The 20850-nt window shown below is 39.5% G+C and overlaps 1 protein-coding gene across 1 annotated transcript in view; it reads right to left on the bottom strand.

Moving 5' to 3' along the window:
- Positions 1-18910, bottom strand: part of LOC149473444 (mitochondrial enolase superfamily member 1) — a 64350-nt gene extending 45440 nt beyond the window's left edge. The window contains exons 1-4 of the mRNA XM_089678261.1: positions 18730-18910; positions 11681-11789; positions 8575-8690; positions 2815-2901 (exon numbers count right to left, since the gene is read on the bottom strand). Of these exons, the coding sequence (XP_089534387.1) occupies positions 2815-2901; positions 8575-8690; positions 11681-11789; positions 18730-18813 (396 nt within the window). The 5' untranslated portion in view covers positions 18814-18910. The remainder of the gene's footprint in view (positions 1-2814; positions 2902-8574; positions 8691-11680; positions 11790-18729) is intronic.
- Between the last annotated feature and the right edge of the window lie 1940 nt (positions 18911-20850).

The raw sequence follows: 20850 nt of genomic DNA, 5'->3' as shown, positions 1-20850 counted from the left end.
TGGACAGTCCTGAGGCACCCTTTAAAATTATAGACAATCTTGAGGCACCCCATTCTAAAATATGAAAAACTATTCTAATAGTTTTATATAACACAGCAACATCCACACATGTAGGATATCCAACATTAGAGGTCTTTTATTCTTCCAAAGCAAATACACTTTTTCACACTGGTACTGACTAGTATTTCAGTGTTTCTCTTCTCTCTCAGTTTTTCTCCATCGCTGAACTAATGTGACCCCAACACTGATGGAGAGAGGCAGGGGAGAGCAAACTAGGATGCTGTGTAGGCAGCTAATATCCTCCTTATCAACTGATGATGTCATTGGTTGTCAGGATGCCGGTGGCTAGAAGGTCATAATGGTGCACAATGAAAACCTGTGGCTTTGTGTAAACCTGTTCCACCCGCTGGCTTGTATAGAAGTTTTGGGCAATTTTTAGACATTTTGCCAAGGCACCCCTGAAGAAACCTCAAGGCACCCCAGGGTGCCTGGGTACCCTGGTTGAAAAAGGCTTTGCTAAAGTATCCTACATCTGCCTGCTGTTCTGTACCTACTACAGAGCCTCTGCATCTGCCAGAGTATGTTACATCTGCCTGCTTGCCCGCAGTTCTGCACCTGCTGCTGTGTCTTTGCATTGGCCAGCTCATCAGGTCGTCTGGTGCTTGGCACCTGCTGCAAGGTTCTTCTTGCAAGGATCTCCTATAAGGCACCCGTGCCACTCTGTGTCTTGGTATTCCCTGTCACCACCTCCAGGAGAAACAGGACAGGAGCTGTAAGAGAAAGCCCTTTCATCAGCTCGGTCTCAACCAGGTATGTGACAGGGAGCTTCTCAAAGTAGATTACCCTTAAGGGACCGCACATCTGTTTCTTTCTGTGTGTAGTATCTTAATAGGACAGTACATCAATTAACACTTTGTTGTTTTGGAATTAAATTTGTTAGTGTTACTAAACCCAGGATCCTGCAGCCACTATATCTGGTCTCCCACAGTACACACAACATGGAAGTGCAATTATTTTAGTAAATATAAACTGCTAAACACCTTTTCTCATCAGCAGTTAGAGCAGTCTTTTGACTTCTATCAGTGTCCAGCCCAGCACCAGCTAAAGCTTGTAGGAGGAGTTTTCTTTCTGTTCTAGGAGGATGGGAATTCCCTGACCTCTGTCTGGACAGTGCTGATTGGCCCTGTGCTGATCCCATGCATGCTTCCAAGAAAAAAACCTCTATAGCAAAACACACCAAACTGAACATGTGCATGCCTACGGTTCAGTCTGAAGATAAGTGGTGGTCGCTTGAAAAAGGGGAGGAACAGAGAAGAAAGGATCAAACAGCCTTTTTACACAATGCAGAGGATTAACCCCTTAGGTTCCAGAGTGAGTACAACAAAGCTTTACTGCATATACAGACTGATTTTACTGTTGTGGGTTTAGTAACACTTTTACTGTGCAATTTTTCAAAGCCCTAATACAGACCTGTGAGCTAACCAGCAAAGTTTGGGACTTATATTATAGCAAGCTTAGCTTGTTGATGTTTAAATGGCAATATTGTGATTTCACTTTTAATGATTGAACTTGTTGCCCTGTTTGTACTGGATGTTTTTCCTACTTCCAGTGTTCAACTGCTGAATAACATCGCATATTATTTACAACAGGACTAAACAAGTCCTCATTTGGACCAGATTTTCAGTTAGGAGCTATACCTGCATGCTTATTAAGCTCAACACCTATGGGTAAGGTATAAGTACATACTTATACAGTGATTATGCAGTCGCCAACTGTCTGCCAAGTCAATAGCTAAAGACCTCCAAACTTCGTGTAAGATTTCGTAACTTCGTTTAGATTAGCACAATAGTGCGTAGAGAGCTTCATGGAATGGGTTTCCATGACCAAGCAGTTGCATCCAAGCCTTACATCACCAAGTGCAATGCAAAGTGTCAGATGCAGTGGTCCAAAGCACGTCACTACTAAACTCTAGAGCAGTGGAGACGTGTTCTCTGGAGTGACAAATCTTGCTTCTCTCTGTTTCGCAATCCGATGGACGTGTCTGGGTTTGGCGGTTGCCAGGAGAACAGTACTTGCCTGACTGCATTGTGTCAAGTGTAAAGTTTGGTGGAGGGGGGATTATGGTGTTGGGTTGTTTTTAAGGGGTGGGGCTTCGCCCCTTAGTTCCAGAGAAGGGAACTCTTAAGGCATCAGCATACCAAGACATTTTGGACAATTTCATGTTCTCAACTTTGGGGACAGCCCCTTCCTGTTTCAACATGACCGCACACCACTGCACAAAGCAAGGTCCATAAAGACATGGATGGGAGAGTTTGGGGTGGAGGAACTTGACTGGCCTGCACAGAGTCCTGACCTCAACCCGATAGAACACCTTTGGGATAAATTAGAGCAGAGACTGCGAGCCAGGCTTTCTCGTTCAACATCAGTGCCTGACCTCACAAATGCACTTCTGGAAGAATGTTCTAAGATTCCCATAGACACACTCCTAAACATTATGGACAGCCTTCTCAGAAGAGTTGAAGCTGTTATAGCTGCACAGGGTGGGCCAACTCAATATTGAACTTTACGGACTAAGACTAAGACTAGGATGCCATTAAAGTTCATGTGCGTGTAAAGGCAGGCGTCTCTATACTTTTGGCAATATAGTATATGTAAAGCACTGCGTAAATTGACAGCACTATATAAGTGCCTGGAATAAATAGGATCATAGCCTTTAACCACATTATCACAAGATTAAAAACAAAAAACACAACATTTGTGTAGTATAGGCATAAAGCAAATTGCCATGAACATCTATAAAAAATCATACAATACCTTTCCTTCCTTTTTAGCCCACAGGTCCCATACTGCATTAAGTATGGCAGCAGTTGCCAGCTGCACTACACCCTTCTCAGGACCAATCTGACAAAAATAAAAAATAAAGTTATACCCAAAAAGATGCTTTTTTGCAGCAGCTACATTACATACAAGGCCTGGCATTTTAAAGGATTTGTTCATCACAGTATCACTACCTATACAAAGAACTGTCTGTGTTGCCCATATAGTAAAACAGAGTTGCAGATTCTATTATAAACTGGAAGATATAAAATACAGTATTGTAAGGTAGCTTACTAGCATTCCAACACTCGTTGATCTGGAAGATCATTGCATGGAACCAGCTTTACACTAAACTGGCTCCCATTTCTTCCCTCCCAAAATGCTTACATTGGTACTGGGTGCGTAGACTAAGATACATCCTGGACCATGACCAGTAAAATTATACACCAAGCACCTTATCATTAAAGACCCTTCAAATTATCATACATATGTATTGAGTTCACCTTGTGATCCCTTCGTAAATCAAACTGACCCAAATCAGATGAAGCCTGGTATGACTGGCTTGCAAGACACTGACCACAACAAGCAGTGAGTTGTGGACTTATGTTTGTCAGTCAGGGGACTGTAGGATTTGCTTTATACACTGAATAGTTCTTGTACAACATGTTGATAAATCACAGCAATTACCTCTGAAGCTCTGCTGCTTTGTACATAGAGATTAACATTAGCTCCCTGCTGCTGGTTTGAATCTTGGCCGTTTCAGCACAGACAGGCCAAGATTCGATTCCTCTATGGGCAGGCTGATTGTACCTTTTATTTTTTTTAATTTTCAGTGGATCTCCACTTTAACATATATCTGATACTAGATCCACTTTCACAGCCAAGAAGTGGATGTAGTATCAGATATATGTTAAAGTAGAGATCCAGTCAAAATGTACAAAAATAAAAGAAAATGTACAATCAGCCTGCCCAAAGATGGATCGAATCTTGGCCAGTCTCTGCTGAAAGGGCCAAGATTCAAACCATCTATGGCTGGTTAAATGTTGATAGAACAACTTCAATATAGCCACTCAGTAGAAGGGAGCTAATGTTAATCTCTATGTACAAAGCAGCAGAGATTAGGTTTGGATATACATGCCTGCAAGTGCATTTAACAACCATTGGCCTACAAGGTGAAATTTCACCAGATATATACTTACATGCATATCTGTTCAGGTCACTGGTTTTAAACATTAGGTAAACACTGTTCAACTATTTGGAATATCATTTTACTACAAGTGGGGAAACGACTTTATTGTTCAGCTGCTGCCTAGTTCTAATTTGCAGGGGTCCAGAGCACTTCACATCTGCTGTCTATAATTTGAAGTATTTACTTAGCATATTAAAAATTTATTAGCATGCACAACACCAAAACCTGAATTCATCCTAATAATACAGAGGAAAGGTTTTATTTACAAAACCCTATAAAAGCCTCTTGTCACTCATACTGCTAAATAAATTAGAAAAAAAAATTAAATTGTGAAAAGCCAAAAAAAGGGACGTCAGAGTTTAGATGACTCAGCCTATTAAATTACCTAGAACAAAAGTTCAATACAATGAAATATGGGTGGCTAAATCTCCCAATAGCATCATAACTATGATTCATGATATTCTTTGCTGGAAAAGCTTCTGGTTGGAATTGTTCTACAATGTAATTGTATTTGGCACTTAGGTATTTTTGCTATTGCTTTCCTCTGCTAGAATTCCTAACTTCCTACCACATTCAATCAAAGAAATACTGCCAAGACATTTATCTGTATTTTTAAAATGGCCAAGGATTTTTTTCTTTTAGTTTACCTTTGTGTTTATGGATTCAGAATTAATGGTTGCAACTTAGCATTGTAGAAAGAAGAGTTACGCAAACTGGCGGCCCTCCAGCTGTTGCCAAACTACAAGTCCCATGAGGCATTGTAAGGCTGACAATTACAAGCATATCTCCCAAAGGCAAAAGGTATGATGGGACTTGTAGTTTCGCAACAGCTGGAGGGCCACCAGTTTGACACCTCTGTGTTACAGCATTCACACAGTGGCTAAGTGGTTAGCACTTCCACTGAGCAGCACTAGGGTAGTTGGTTCAAATCCCAACCACGGCACGACCTGCCTGGAGTTTGCATTTTCTCCCCATGCCTCTGTGGGTTTCCTCCCACACTCCAAAGACATGCTAGTATGTTAACTTAGCCCTAGTATGTGCATGTATGAATGTGACTTAGGGACCTTATCTTGTAAGCTCCTTGAAGGCAAAGACTGATGTGAATGTACAATATACAGTTGTGTTCAAAATAATAGCAGTGTGTTGAAAAAAGTGACTAAAGCTCAAAATCCTTCTAATAGCTTGTATTTTCATAAACACAAATGCATTGGGAACACTACACATTCTATTCCAAATCAAAACATGAAGAAAAATATATCAAATTTATGTTGTTCCTCTAAACAAATTGAAGAAAAGTGAATATTAGACTGTTCAAAAAAATAGCAGTGTTTGTATTCTTCCTTACAAACTCAAACATTCACTATATAAACTGAAAAATATTTGAAGATTTTGCTTTCCTTTGAATCACTTAATTAATATTTAGTTGTATAAGCACTGTTTCTGAGAACTGCTGTACATCTGTGTTGCATGGAGTCAACCAACTTCTGGCACCTGTGAACAGGTATTCCAGCCCAGGAGGATTGGACTACATTCCACAGTTCTTCTCTATTTCTTGGTTTTGCCTCAGAAACTGCATTTTTTATGTCACCCCACAAGTTTTCTATTGGATTAAGATCCGGGTATTGGGCTGGCCACTCCATAACGTCAATCTTGTTGGTCTGGAACCAAAATGTTGCACGTTTACTGGTGTGTTTGGGGTCGTTGTCTTGTTGGAACACCCATTTCAAGGGCATTTCCTCTTCAGCATAAGGCAGCATGACCTCTTCAAGTATTCTGATGTATTCAAACTGATCCATGATCCCTGGTATGCGATAAATAGCCGTAGTATGAGAAACATCCCCATATTATGATGCTTGCGCAACCATGCTTCACTGTCTTCACAGTGTACTGTGGCTTGAATTCAGTGTTTGGGGGTCGTCTGACAAACTGTCTCCGGCCACTAGACCCAAAAAGAACAATCTTACTTTCATCAGTCCACAAAATGTTCTCTTTAGGCCAGTCAATGTGCTCTTTGGCAAATTGTAACCTCTTCAGCACGTCTTTTGTTCAACAGTGGGACTTTGCAGGGGCTTCTTGCAGATAGCTTGGCTTCACATAGGTGTCTTCTAATTGTAACAGTACTCACAGGTAACTTTAGACCTTCTTTGATCTTCCTGGAGCTGATTGTTGGCTGAGTCCTTGCCATTTTGGCTATTCTTCTATCTATTTGAATGGTAGTTTTTCACTTTCTTCCACGTCTTTCAGGTTTTGGTTGCCATTTTAAAGCATTTGCGATCATTTTAGCTGAGCAGCCTATCATTTTCTGCACTTCTTATACGATTTCCCTCTCAATCAATTTTTTAATCAAGGTACGCTGTTCTTCTGAACAATGTCTGGAACGACCCATTTTCCTCAGAATTAGTAAATTAGTAGTAAATTATTTGCCATGTAGAAATATCATTTCTACCAAAAACAGTGATTGATCAGGTTAGTGATGTCTGACTGCTATTATTTTGAACACAACTGTATATGTAAAGCGCTGCATAAATTGCTGGCATTATATAAGCACCTGTAATAAAAATCCATATGTACGACTGAATTTATATTCACTTTTAAAGAAAATGCAAGCTCTATAATCACTGAAGACTTTCAGAATCATTATAAAGCTGGCCATACACCTGGAGAATTTTGTTAGAAAATGCTAGTTTATGGAATGTTTGTTCAATTTTCCAATAGTTAGTGGGGGTCAAATTGAGAATTGCTTTTGACCATAGGATGTACATTTTTTCTTAAACAAAATTCAAACTGTGAATGTGATTTACATTTAGAAAAAAAAACAGATTTGTGATGCATGTTCTAGGCACAAAAGAAACCTTTTTAAATGCGGTTTGGATTCTTTTCAAGGATGAATGTTTAAGGGCTTTCTGATGAAATTAGTTGACTCAGTCATGACAAGATCAAATGCTTAGATAAAACATTTTTTTCCCCGAATTCCCATACAAACGTTCTCATAAAACGTTACTAGTGTTTTGTCAGTTTAAGACCTTCATCAGCATGATTGGTGATTGGTTATGTAATTATTTACTTTTCATGTTAATGCCATCTATGTACAATGACATCATTGTATTAATTATGACACTAATGAGCTTATGAGATAATAGCAAAAAAAAAAAGTTTGCAATTAAATTTTGCCTGGTTTTTGCCTGAGCTGTGGAGGCAGAACCCAGCTAATGAAGTTTCTGATCATATCCTATGACTCACTACTTCACTTACAGAAACCCCATACTTACTGAATCATTGACACTTGCTGAGCTAAGATAGGGATCTAATGTCTTTACACAATAATCTAGGAAAATGGATCAGGTATTGAACCCCTGAAAATTGTGGTCCTGAATGGGTCTACTGGTTTTTGGGGTGAGCAGTGTAAGACAAGACAACTACAAGTTATTTTTTTTTACCATATTTACTAATATTATATTAATATCTTATATGGTCTTTTTAGCTACCATAGTTACAGGTGGTTCAAAGTTTATAGGGTGTATATATAGTCAAAGCATTCTCTAAAGATAGAGTAGGGAATAATTTGAACCTCTGCTTTAATTGCAGTCTGTTTTCCTGTAATTAGATTCAGCTTCTCTTTTTTGTCCATGCGATCACTGTCGCTGAGACAGAAAGGGCTGAGAAATCAAAACATTTTAGAGTTGTCAACAGAATAAGAGGTGAAGGTAAATCTGCCAATGGGGAGACCCAATCCAGTGACAGCTGCCTGAAGGGTGAATTCCTCTAATTTTTTAGAGGTTTCTACCCACTTCCTGTTACATCTCCAGGACAGGAAGTGGAAAGATATCTCCTCAACAGGACAGAGGCAGCAAAAAAGAACTGGATTGGGATTTTAACTCTTTCCTACTCTATCCAAAATGAAAAACAAAATGGCTTTAGATTTACTAGAACTAACCTGCCAATTCTCTTCTCATGCTTTGTGTAGCTATAAAAAGAGGTAATTGCTGCCTTTGCGGTTTTAGAAATGTCAAATCTGTAATTTTCAAACCAATTCTTTTGGAGGTAAAAAATAGTTACCTACAATATCACGTGTCAGTATGTCTGAGTGAAATGTGTACAAGTGTATGTTTCAGCAAAATAAACAAAGGAAAAAAAAAACATTCAGTGTAGCTCTGCAATACATAGACATTTCTCTATGTTTAGAAATGCTGAAAGTGCATGACAATACCTGTTAATTCTGTCACAAATCTAGTGAGTGCCTACTGAGCTGAGCACTCTCTCTGTGGCCTCTGCTGTACTGAAATTCTCTGCCTGAGTTCTACCTTTTGGAGAACACCTAACATTTGTGCTATGGAGATGAGAAGAGGGGAGCATGTTCTGTAGTTACAGGATTGGCTGATTAGACCTACAAATTCTTTGGCTTGCAACACAATTCATAATATGTGTTTATCTGACTGCCTGCTTCCAGAAGCCTAAACCTACATAAGTCATTGAATATACTTACAGTATGTATGATTTTCCAAAGAAGTTATTTTTCTAAACATTTTAAACCAGGAAGACAGAAAAAAAGCTGTCAAGGTTCACCATACCCATCGCAGTTGCCCATCGCTGCTTAGTTCCCTGTAGAACCCTCTGAAATTGTTGACAATGTCTTCAAATGCTCTTCCCACCACATGTCTTGAAAGAGCTTTCACAGCGCACACCACTGCAAAATAGCATATGATTTATTATGTCAAGGCATTTAGCTGTTATTATAGAATAAGTGGTTGTTTGTTATTACAATGAAACCTCTATACATTGCAGTTGTATTGCAGCTGTCATGGTTTTTATAGATTGCACCTGTTAACTGCACAGTTCAGTACGGTCTGTGATATACAAATGTCTATTTGTAAAAGGTACGTTGGATGAATGTGAAAAGTATTTGCCCATCTCTAATGAATTCTGGACATATTTTTCCTAATACAGTGATCTATGATCGTCAGCTCCATCTAGCAGTCATAATGCAGTATTTTATCTGATTGAAGTATTTAAGGAAAAATCCCGTATTATGGCCACTACATGGAGCAGATGATTACGGGAAATCACTGTATCAAGAAAATGATGGCCAGAATTCAAGGATAGGTGAATGCTTGTAACATTTGTCCAATGGATTTTTGGTAAACAGGCCTCAAATTGTATCAGCACTGCTTGAATCGGCAAGAAGGGGATACACTCCAAAAGCTTATCTTGAAAATTTAACAGCTCATGCAAACAAAAATAGTATCTCAAATGGTATTTAACCATGTTGTTGCAAGTGCAATAACGTTTATGGAGAATAATAAAGATTTTGTACAATCACTGACCTTGGCAATCCCAGAAAAATAGTATTAGCAGACATATTAGAATAAAATATCACTGGGCTAAATGGCTGGTTTCTGATGAGATGTATTTATTATACGTAAGTTACATTGGTTTAGCATAATTTAGTAACCCCAGAAAATATAGGTTTATTCAACCATAAGATATTCTACTTATGTTAGGCAGTTTTTGTTGTCAAACAAAAGGCAATTTTTACTAATCTGTAAGATGAAACAGAGTATATCTGGAAAGAAAAATGGCACCACCTAGTACAACCTAAAGAAATGCTCAACTCAAGCGTGTCCATAATGCATGATGGGTATACATATATAAATAGGGAAACAAATACAGTAGCATGTACACTTAGTCATATACAGGGCTCCTGAAAAAAAAAGATTCAATGTTGTGTTGCAAGCATGTTAATGATGTATATGGTTCAAGTGACAATTTAACAAGGGTATGCTATCCATAGAAAAGCTGCACATAACATTTTTCCCTTTAAAATCTTGGATCAAAAATAGAATCATGCTGTATTAATATGGCCAAATATTTATGGACACCTGACCAATACACTTATATGAGCCTGTTGGACATCTCGTTTGAAAATCATTGGCATTGATATGGAGTTTCCCCCTTCCTTGTTGCTGCAACAGTTTCACTCTTCTGGAAAGGCTTTCTACTAGATTTTGGCATGTGTCTGCATAAATCTGCGTCCATTCAGCCGTAAGAAAAATTAGAGAATTTGTGAGATCAGGTATGGATGTTGGATGAGAAGACCTGACTCATTTAGACCAAGAAAAAGCGTTCAGATCAGGTTTGATTTCATTCTTACTTTCCTAATGCTTGCTCTTAGTAACAAACTACTGAAGTTAGAGTCTGCCTAACAATTAACAATCTTGGATAGAGTCAGTAATGGCAGCTCCCATATTTCTTCTGGTATCAGATTCCTTTAAAACCATTTTCAAAGACACTACACAGCACATTTCAAACACGTCAAATCTCAAACACGTCAATGGAACACACACTAATGCGTGTGTTTTAGTGTGAACGTGCCCTTACTTGAGTCAGAACAAGCTGAGATCATGCAGAAATCAATACGAGAATTTAACTTCATGCTGCAATTGTTATGTAATCAGCCATGGAAAATCAGTGGATATTAACTATAAAAAATCCAATCAGCTGTATAACATCACAGTTTTAGACTTTTTCAAAGGAGTGCTTGAACGCTACCCACAACTTTTATATTGTAACACCAAGAGTAAATGTATTATTACATTGTAACAAAAACATCAATAGTCAATTAAAGTGGTTGTAAACCCTTACATATACCCAGTGAAGTGACTGGCCTCAGGTGATACACAGAGCTGAAACAAATCCTCCTATATATGTTGATCCTGTTTATCTGCAGTCTTCTCTACATCCATTCAAAGTCCAGAATTTATAAAGCTTGTCAGAAAGTTCAGAAAAAAAAAGGGGTCGGAAACCTGAAATTAAACACTGCAGAGCTCAATGCAAAGAGCTCGTAGAGCTGAGGGAAGAGACACACCACCTCCATGCTTTTTTGGCCATGCTTCTCTTAGGGGGTACTTACTTTTGCTCCCCTGTGTCCCAGACTTAGCTGATAGAGGGTTGTAACCCATTATCAGCCAACATCACACAGCTGCTCCATGCTCTGGAAGGATCCCGACCATATTGTTGGGATCCACCCATGTGCCTCGTTGACAGCTGGCCCTGACTCTCAATGCACAGCTTAGAGCTGAAGCCAGCTGCACCCGCCCCCATCTCCTGCCTGGTGCTTCAGTGAGCACTGGTGGGACAAAGCAGAGAGGGCTGACTGCCACTGCTCTCTGCTCCTAAGACAGTTCTCTTAAAGCCAGTATGGGACAGCTGCAGCATAGTGGCGAGTTTTTTTAATTTTTTAGCAAAGTATAAAATGATTAGAGCATTTTGCAGTTCTTTCCATGCCTCTATTGGAGGCTTCCATTTACTATCATTACATGTGACACCCTGTACATCAGAATGTGACAGTGTCACTAGGACAGGAAATAAGGTAGGAACACACCTGAAACGGGTTTTAATCCTTCTCCACTCTATATAAAACTTAATAAATGGTTGGGTTTAGTTAGTCTTCCATCCAAACAGTGTGGGGCAAGCAAATGCTCTTGTATAGGCGATGGATTGTCTTTAAGCATTGGTTCCTGTTATTTTCTAAAAAGAAAAACCTCTTTTGGTGTAAAAGTGAACACATCCAGACTGATTACAACATACTCAGTGTCATACTTCCCTAATGTATCTCTTATTCTTGAAAGCAAAAATGAGAAGTTCAACATGTCTGCTAAAAAGAAAATAATTGCTTACCAACTTCTGTGCCTCTGCCCAAAGTAAAGGTTAAGCCATATCCTTTTATACCATCCGATGCATCTGTTTCTAGAATCACATATGCTGCAGAGTAGTCAGGGTCTGTGTGCTGTGTTGTAGGCAAAAGGGAAGATACACCGAAAGTGTTACATTCTAAATAAACACTCACACATATACAGTATATTAATAATTTTCTTTACGTTAAAGTTTAGTTTTGGAGAGAGCATGAAATTGTTCAAATCCATGTGAAGATTTTTTTGCTGGCTGTCCCCTGCTGAGCATATTTTATTCACTTCCTCTCTTGGAAGCACAAAAGTAAGAGGAAATATCTATAAATTAAATCTGAATTCCAGAAACCTTCACCCACACGGGATACACTTTTACTTCCCTGATCCTCTGCACCCCCAGGAAATGGTGCTCCCCTCCACTCTAGTAGTGAACTGTCCCTCTGGGGAGATTAATAGTAACCAATCTGATTCTAACTTTAGCTTGTTCAATTAGGCTTTGGCAAGAAAATCTGGAATCTGATTGGTTTCTATGCAGAACTGCACCAGATTTGCACTCTCCAGTTTTTGTAAATGGTGCCCTATGGGATTTATTTACTAAAGCTAAAGAGCGCAAAATTAAGCTCGCTTCTGCATAGAAACCAATCAGCTTCCGGGTTTTATTGCAAAAGCTTAATTGAACATACTGAGGTTAGAAGCAGATTGGTTTCTATGCAGAAGTGAGCCTAATTTTGCACTCTCCAGCTTTAGCAGTGCAGAACTATGGGCTCTGTATCGGTCTTGATGTCAGATAACCTTAGACTGAGACTGTCAGAGCACAGGGGTTGAGAGGCTGAAGGAACCTGTCTAGCAGTTCGGCCTGCAGGAGTATAGGATCAAGTAAGTGAAATTGCTTTTTCATGGTCCCCTAGGCATAATTGATCAGTTAACTGCTGCAGTGTGGGTGTAGCTCCACTGCAAGGGAGGTCTTTTTAGTTTTCCGGAGTTCAGCTTCAAAGGAAATATTCTCTTGGGCATTTGTAGTTGGAACTCAGAATTTTGGATTTTCCTCACCTTTAGCCCTACTGACATTGGCCAACAAGACAAATAGAGAGGGTGAATCTCCCTAACGGAGACACAGACAGCAATTAAATCCTTACAGAGGTTTTTACTCACTCTATATGAAATGAGAAAAATTTGGTTTAGTTACTAGGTATATTTCTTCAAATGTTTAGCATAAAATGTAATGTTCAAAATTGAATGTAAAACTCCAGACAAGTAATCTGTTTGCTTGTGGTCCAGTAGAGAAAAAAAAATTAATTAATTAATTCTGGTTTTTATTTTGTGGGTGACCATGTTGTTAATATTTCCGATCACTTCTTGTCCTGGTTACATGACAGAAAGATAGAGGAATTCTTCTAAAACGTCAGAGGATATCTCAACTGACAGCTTTGTTTTGGACACATGTCCACTTCAAGAGACTTCCCCTCCCCTTGTCTTCACTGGCAATGGCTTATTAAACACAGAGACCTTTTGGTTTGCTGTTCTATGCAAGCAGGTCCCAATCTATTTGCATCTCCTGCAAAAAAGAGGATGGCTTTTTTTTTTTATTGTGAGAATGCCATTAGCAAGAACAATGACCACAACATTTGGCCAGCAAGTCAAATCAAGAAAGACAATATACAGTATGTTAGTATAAGATGGGAGAGGCCTAACAGTGCTGGGTCTAATAAGGTATATTTAGAAACATTTGAATGAATGGCGGTCAGACTACTAGGTAGCAAGTAAAGGGAAGAGGGGGAGGCCTCAATTTGTAGATTGATAAGTGCAATTCAAATTAAGAGGGAGGTGGAATGTCAATTAGAGGATCATTGGTTAAGAGCATGATGAGATATCATTGAGAATATTGAAAGCATTGCCTTATAGATTGTTGAATTTCTACGAGCACGGTTTGAGTGAACAATTCCCAAATGTTGAATACATTTTGAACCTGTAATTCCCTATGCAAGGAGGCCTCCACCCAGGAATGATTTGTTTAACTATAGGTATACTGCTACTCCACACTGCCCAAATCATGGTGATCCTGGTAGGCTTGAAAACTGACATCTAAAACATCTACCCATCCTAAATACTATCATTGTCCATTCTAAATTCTACGGCTGCTCCAAGGAGTTACAGTTCAACTTTTTCCTAGGGAAACTTTTACCAGGCTCACATGAGACACGAGAAGAGTGATATGCATTACAGATTGGAGTGCTGCAGTGAACAACTTTTTGTTAGGTCTACACAGAAAACTTGTTGGCATGTAAAGACCTGGTTGGTTGGTATGGCCATGTAGGATGGAAGATAACAAAAGGAAGGACAGAGATAACTTGACTTTTGACTGTTGGCAAACTAGACAGGAATTGGAGTTTTCACAGGATTATCACGCACGAAAGAGAAGTGCATAATACAGTATATCCATTAATTGTGTAATAGTTGACCAACTGACTGTAAATCTGGAAAAGATTTCAACAAAAGATTTTAAAATATACCATTCTGGTTGTTGTGTAACCTAGAATGAACATTGCGCATTTCTGATAGCATTATTTGGATCTCTACAATGTCCTTGTACAAACCAAAATAGTTTTGTTAGCTGCTAAAAACATGGTTTGTTTGTATAGAAGATTATTTTATTTTTATGTTGTAGCAGAAAGAATGTGCATACGGCTTTAATGGTCCACCTAACAAGATAACTGATATTTTCTTAGGAGTAAAAAATGCCTAGGGGTAGGATAGTGAATTATTACTTTCTACAAGCAATGTAAGGTCAAAGTTCAATATCAAGTCTCTTCAACATTTAGTCACTGTGAAAGGCAAAGGTAGTTTTTGCAAACAGAATTTTAAGAAATTCACAGAGAGTAACTTAGTTGTGCAATTTTGAAAGGGCCCAAGAAAATACCATAAGTCTATCTTATGATGTTGAGGTTCATTTAGTTCATATGATGGTAGGTGGACATTTGCAAGCTCAGACTGACAATCTGAATATTTTGGTATTTTCCACAAAGGCTGGCCTCTCAGTCTGTGAGAGCTCCAGTGGGGCACTCATCATTCTTCAGTTAACTTTCAATGAAACTACAAATGGAACTGAACCCTTTATACCATTTATCCTTGAGCACAGCATTGGCACTGAGTGAGAAGAGGACCAATATGTAAGCATCATCGCTGCAGCAGGCTTTGATTATGGATACAGAGATAGGCCGTGTAATTTATATACCTTAGTTGCTTTTTGTAACCATCCAAACCTTGAACATCATTGTATGTTTTTTTACAGATTGTTAATGAACCAGGAAAAAATATTGGTAAATTCAACCTCGACTTATGGTTATTGATGCCTGGCCAAACTTCATTCATCATCTTTTAGGATGCCTTGTGAACCATGAAACTTGGACACTATTTTCAAACCTACTTAAGAGTTGGCTCTTTGGCCTAATCTTTCCTTATTTCAAGCCTCCTTACTAGCTTGTCATTGGAATAGGTGGCTTTACTTACCAGACCAAATGCCCAAACTTCTTGGATGCAGCTGGTATTTGCATAATAGAATGCTCCCACCTGGGTTTCAGGGCACAAGGCTATTCTGGGATTATTGCAATACCATTCTGTTGTCAGGTTACATTGCTAAAAATAAGTACTATATATCTTTGTTTTATATATATCTTTGTTTTATCTTATGCAGTCTTAATCTTATGCAGTTCAGCCAGTAAAATTAAGTGTTTAAAGCACCAAGCAACAACTAAAATGTCTCAACCCTACCTCCCAAGAAAGTCCACTATCCATGACCCTCAATGCCATTTTCTGCTGTGGGGACTACTGATCCAGATGTGAATGTCCCCTACCATCCCTCACAATGACTAACTCCTCTTTTGGATCCCGAGAGTACCCTGCCACTTCTGGGACCCAAAAATCATGTGACCTTGGATTTAGGCAGGAAAAATAGTTTTAGATATGTTTTTTTCATTCCACCGATCAGGTAGTGGGAGTTAAGAATGAAAAGGGTTGTATTTTGTCTGATTAGCAATAAAGTTCAGGCTCTGCACTAAAATCAACTATACCATTCCTCAAATACAGTTGTGTTGTGTAGCAGTGTGTTGAAAGTGAATAAAGCTCAAAATCCTTCTAATAGCTTTTATTTCCATACACACAAATGCATTGGGAACACTACACATTCTATTCCAAATCAAAACAAGAAGAAAAATATCAAATTTGTGTTGTTCCTCTAAAAAAATTGGAGTTGGACTTTTAAGACACCCCAGGTCTGAAGAAGAGACCTGAGTTATCTTTAATACTTGCTGTTTTTATAAACCTAACTCTACATTAGCATGCTTCTATCGATGGAGTACAACACTCTGCTGCTATGGGTACATTTTGAAAATTGCTGATTTAAGCAGTAGTAACTGCGAAAAACATTTCTAAAACATCTTCTCCCTGCAAGCTAAGAGTATAATGTGCTAGTATGGAGAGCATACTAGTACATTATGAATGACTTACCTGAAAATGAAGCCCTCCAGCAGAGTGCTATCACGGCTCCCAGAGGCTTCCATCTTCAGCTTGTCCTCCTTCCGGGTTCGTGGGTTGTGGCCATCTGATCGGCTGGGTTGCGATGTTGCAAAGGGAGTTTTGGGCCACGGCATGGCTCTCTCAATGGACAGTATGCCGTTCATTGAGAGCACAGTGCACATGTGCTGGTGATATCACTGGCGCTTCTAGAGTAAATACCTCCTAATTGGTGCATGTTTAAGAGATATTCACTGTACCTACAGGTAAGCATTATTAACCCCATCATGCCTAAGGGTAAAACAAATCTAAATGCCTAAGCACAATTTTGCAACGTTGACATGTGTTAGTAAAACCGTACATATCATCCAACTACTTTCTGCATCCAGGTGAATTATACTGTGTTTTTTTCAGGATTGGGCTTTTATTTGGTGGTAAATTGTAATGGATATCTCCTGATTTTTTTTATCATCAAAGGAAAACTGGCCCAAAATAGTAAAAAAAAAAATAATTTTTTTAAATTTAGCTGTGTGTTTCTATAACCTACCACCAAAGAACAACCCAAAATAAATGTTCCAGCTCTTGACGATCGCAGCGATACCATATATATGTATGTTGTTTGTACCCGTAGTACAGCCCAGAAACAATAGTGCGCATTTTCTTTTTTGTTTACCTAAAACACACTGACACTGACAAAAACTGAGTCTAATACCAATTTTTTTTTTAAACCTGACCTTTGACCTGACCTTGACCCAAACACTTACCCTGGCACTGAACTAGACCAAATCTTGATCTAGGTATTTTTTCTTTATTTTTTCATATTTTTTATCTTTTTTTTTTTTTTTTTCCCTCCGTGCCAGGAGTTAGAGAGATACAATATATCTGTTTCCTACATTCATAGAGAGAGGAAAAAAACAAGGGGGCTGGGCTGTACAGTGCGATCATGTGACCTGGAACCGGGAGTCCCAAGTCCCGATCATTAGAACGGGACCTTGGGCTCTCAGTGACACCCTGGTCTTTGTGCTGGGAGTGTGCTGTGCTCCCAGCACAAAGACAGGTACGCAAATATGCGGCCCCCACAGAAAAAACCCAGTTAAGTGAGGCCGCATATTTGTGTGAAGTCGGCGTCAAGGGGTTAAAGGCTTACCTGTATGTAAAAAATGCAAAAAGAAGTTTACTTCCACTTTATGAATATGTAACACAGTCGCTAAATGGTTAGCATTTCCACCTGGCACTACTAGGGTCACTGGTTCAAATCCCAATCACAGCACCATCTGCCTGGAGTTTGCATGTTCTCCTGTGCTTGCGTGGGTTTCCTTCCGGTACTCCAGTTTCCTCCCACACTCCAAAGACATGCTGGTAGGTCAATTGGCTCTTGTCTAAAATTGGCCCTAGCATGTGTATGTATAAATGTAAGTTAGGGACCTTAGATTGTATGCCCCTTGAGGGTTAGGGACTGATGTGAATGTACAATATATAAGTTAAGCACTGTGTAAAATGACAGCACTATAGAAGTACCTTAAATAAATAAATATAATGTTGCAGGATGCAATGAGAGGAACAAATGTAGATTGTAAGCTCTAACGAGCAAGGCCCTCTGTTTCCTCTTGTACCAAATTGTATTGTAACCGTAATATCTACCTTCATGTCTTACCTTGTAAAGTGCTGCGCAAACTGTTGGCGCTATATAAATTCTGTATAATAATAATAATAATAATATATGTGTGCTCAAAGACTGTTCCCAACAAGAACTGCTAATAGATCAAGTGGTGTTCCAGTATTGGGCAAATTGTGTCATTTAGCACTGTGCCCAAATCTAGAGGAGACATGAGAATAAATATTCAGCCAGGGGCGGACTGACAACTCATGGGGCCCCCGGGCAATAGGGGATCATGGGGCCCCTGTGTCCTTGCCCAAACTCAAAAAAGCCTATGACAAAGATACCAGGGGTATCATATGGGGCCCCCTACTGACCCGAGTTTCCAAATGGTCAGTCCGCCCCTGTATTCAGCTATACAAATGTGTTGATGCAGGTTTGCTTGTCAGCCAATCACTAATATATAAGTACCTGTCAGGGGTGTACTGACCATTCAAGCACTCCGGCACTGCCCGAGGGCCCGTGGTCAGTATGGGGCCCCATGATATGCCCCTGGTACCTTTTATTGGCTTTTTCATAGGCTTTTTTGGGTGTGGGCAAGGACACGGGGGTCCCATGATCCTCTATTGCACGGGGACCCCATGAGTTGTCAGTCTGCCCCTGGTACCTGTAATAAATAAAATAAAGTAATACATATAATCATGTATTTGAGCCTATTATTTATCCTTATGTCAACTGGCTAGACAAAGTTTTATACTTTAAAACTGTTGGTGCTCTATAAATCCTGAATTATAATAATAATAATAATAATAATTTGCTACGACACCAAAACTGAAGTGAGCTATACAAAAAGGCAACAGAAAGCCCAATGAAGAAGTGGCAGGGACATAACTGGCTTAAATCAGTTCAAAGTGCAAACGGTTTCTTATTCTTACCATAGCATCAGAGCCGTGGTGACCCAGAGAAGTCGGGAACCGGACGTCGGTGACTGTTAGTTCAGTAATCTTTTCTTTAACCATAGTGCTTTGATTTTAGCTTTCTGACTGCAACAGGAAAAAATAAATGTCAACACAGTGGAAGCTAGCAGCCTGCACAGCCTTGAATGCAGCACCCAGGCTTCCTCATATGCAGATTAGCCAAGGTCAGGTCCCCTCCCCCTGCTGCTGACTTGTGTGCACACTGTAATGTTTTAACCCATGCATTCCTGAAAATCAACCTGTTTTATTTTCCCAGGACGAAGATTCTTCAGCATCTTTTCAACTGACTTCTAGCTAAAATTATTATTATTATTATTATATTTATTATTATTATTATACAGGATTTATAAAGTGCCAACAATTTGCTCAGTGCTTTACAATATAAAGGGAGACAGTACAGCAACAATACAGTTCAATACAAGAGGGTTAGGAGGGTCCTGCTCCTTGGAGCTTACAATCTAGAACCAATAAATCAAACAGAATATTTTCACTTTTATAAAAACAGCAATAAAAAAACACTGACATCTGAGAAAAGTTTGTGAAAAAAAACAACTTTCATATATTTAAAGCAACCCTTTCTGGCCAGTAGTTGCGGTAACGGCTGTAGTAGTAATAACTGATAAATACTGTATGAAGGGATTCTGCTTATAGGCAAATCCCTGATTTTTAAAGTGGAATTAAACCCCTAAAAATGTAATATATCGCTTCAGGTATGATCTGTATTGCATACTTACATTGATGCCATTGCCCATCCTCTCCACCTTGTCCAATCAAAGAATGCTTTGATTTCACTGACAAAATTCAAGACATTTTGTGAATGGCATCAGTGCTGAACAGGTGATCCCCTGTGGTCAATTTGCGGTGGGGCATTTCCTTGGCACAGGACCTGGAAGATTGTGGTGATCATTGTAGTAATGACGGGCTGCATGTTCGGGTCAAACCTAAATTCGACTCGAACATGGGCCGTTCATGTGTTTGGTGAACACACAGATGGTAAGGGCGTTTGGCAGGCTGTTCGCCCGCTGCACCCCACAATGCACTGCGCCCTGACAGTGCATTGTGATTGGCCAAAGCATTACACCTGACCACAGGGCATGGTGATGTTACAAGGGGGCAGGGGTGATCCCGCCCCCTTGTGATGTCATCATCCTATTTGAGAACTGTCATCGCGGTGCAGCTGTCACACAGCAGGAGCCAGTGTTGAGGGTCTTTTTTCAGGTCAGTGGTGGCAGTGGGCATCATGATTGACATTGGATCTACGTCAGGGGACATTTTTATTTTATTTTTTATGTCAAAGACTGTCTCTTGTCTTTTTTTTACACTACAATTAGAGGACAAACTTCTAACACAAATCCTTATAGTTGCAGGCATACATAAAAGTCCCCAAAAGGTCTTACTTACACTGTCTCAGGAACTGTGTGCCACCCAGCCTCCACAAGTAGATCCTCTGTGAGGGCAATTAACTCCTTCCCACCCAACCTATTGTAACATGACGGCCGAGTGGGGTCCCTATTATCCTGGGAAGATGTCATATGACATCCCCACAGGATCGCACCTCATGTGTGCCCCATGAGCTGTGCTCCGGCATGATCTGTCACTGGCTGTGTCCATTGAACACAGCTGATTACTGATCACTGCACCAGACCACTGCTGGTACCATGTAATCGCTGTGACCAATCACAGCAGATCAAATGACAGTTGTAAACAATGAATGGCTTCCTTTCATGCCATTAATCGCTTACAATTGTGTTACTAGCTGTGATTGGTCACAGTGTTCACATGGTACAGACAGGGCCAATCACAGCCCATCTGTACCATGTGATCAGCTGTGGCCAATCACAGCTGATCTCAACAGTAATCCAGTTTCATTTAGTAAAAATAGTTGTATACCAGTGAAAAAAAAAAAATCCTGATCACTTGTCCAGAGTAGTACAATGTAACTATGGCAACATTGTATTGCTCTGGTCACAGGAGTAAAAGAAATGTAATAAAAAAAAATATATATATATTTTTTTTTTTACATACTGTCACTAGTCAGTGTCCCTGATCACCACCACACCACTTATATGATGATGCTGT

The sequence above is a fragment of the Staurois parvus genome, unplaced genomic scaffold (assembly GCF_062004578.1).
Source record: "Staurois parvus isolate SC_StPar_1 unplaced genomic scaffold, SC_StPar_1.0 ptg000015l, whole genome shotgun sequence".
Lineage (NCBI taxonomy): Eukaryota > Metazoa > Chordata > Amphibia > Anura > Ranidae > Staurois > Staurois parvus.
The sequence above is the reverse complement of the archived record's forward strand: the minus strand, read 5'-3'. Positions and strand labels throughout refer to the sequence as shown.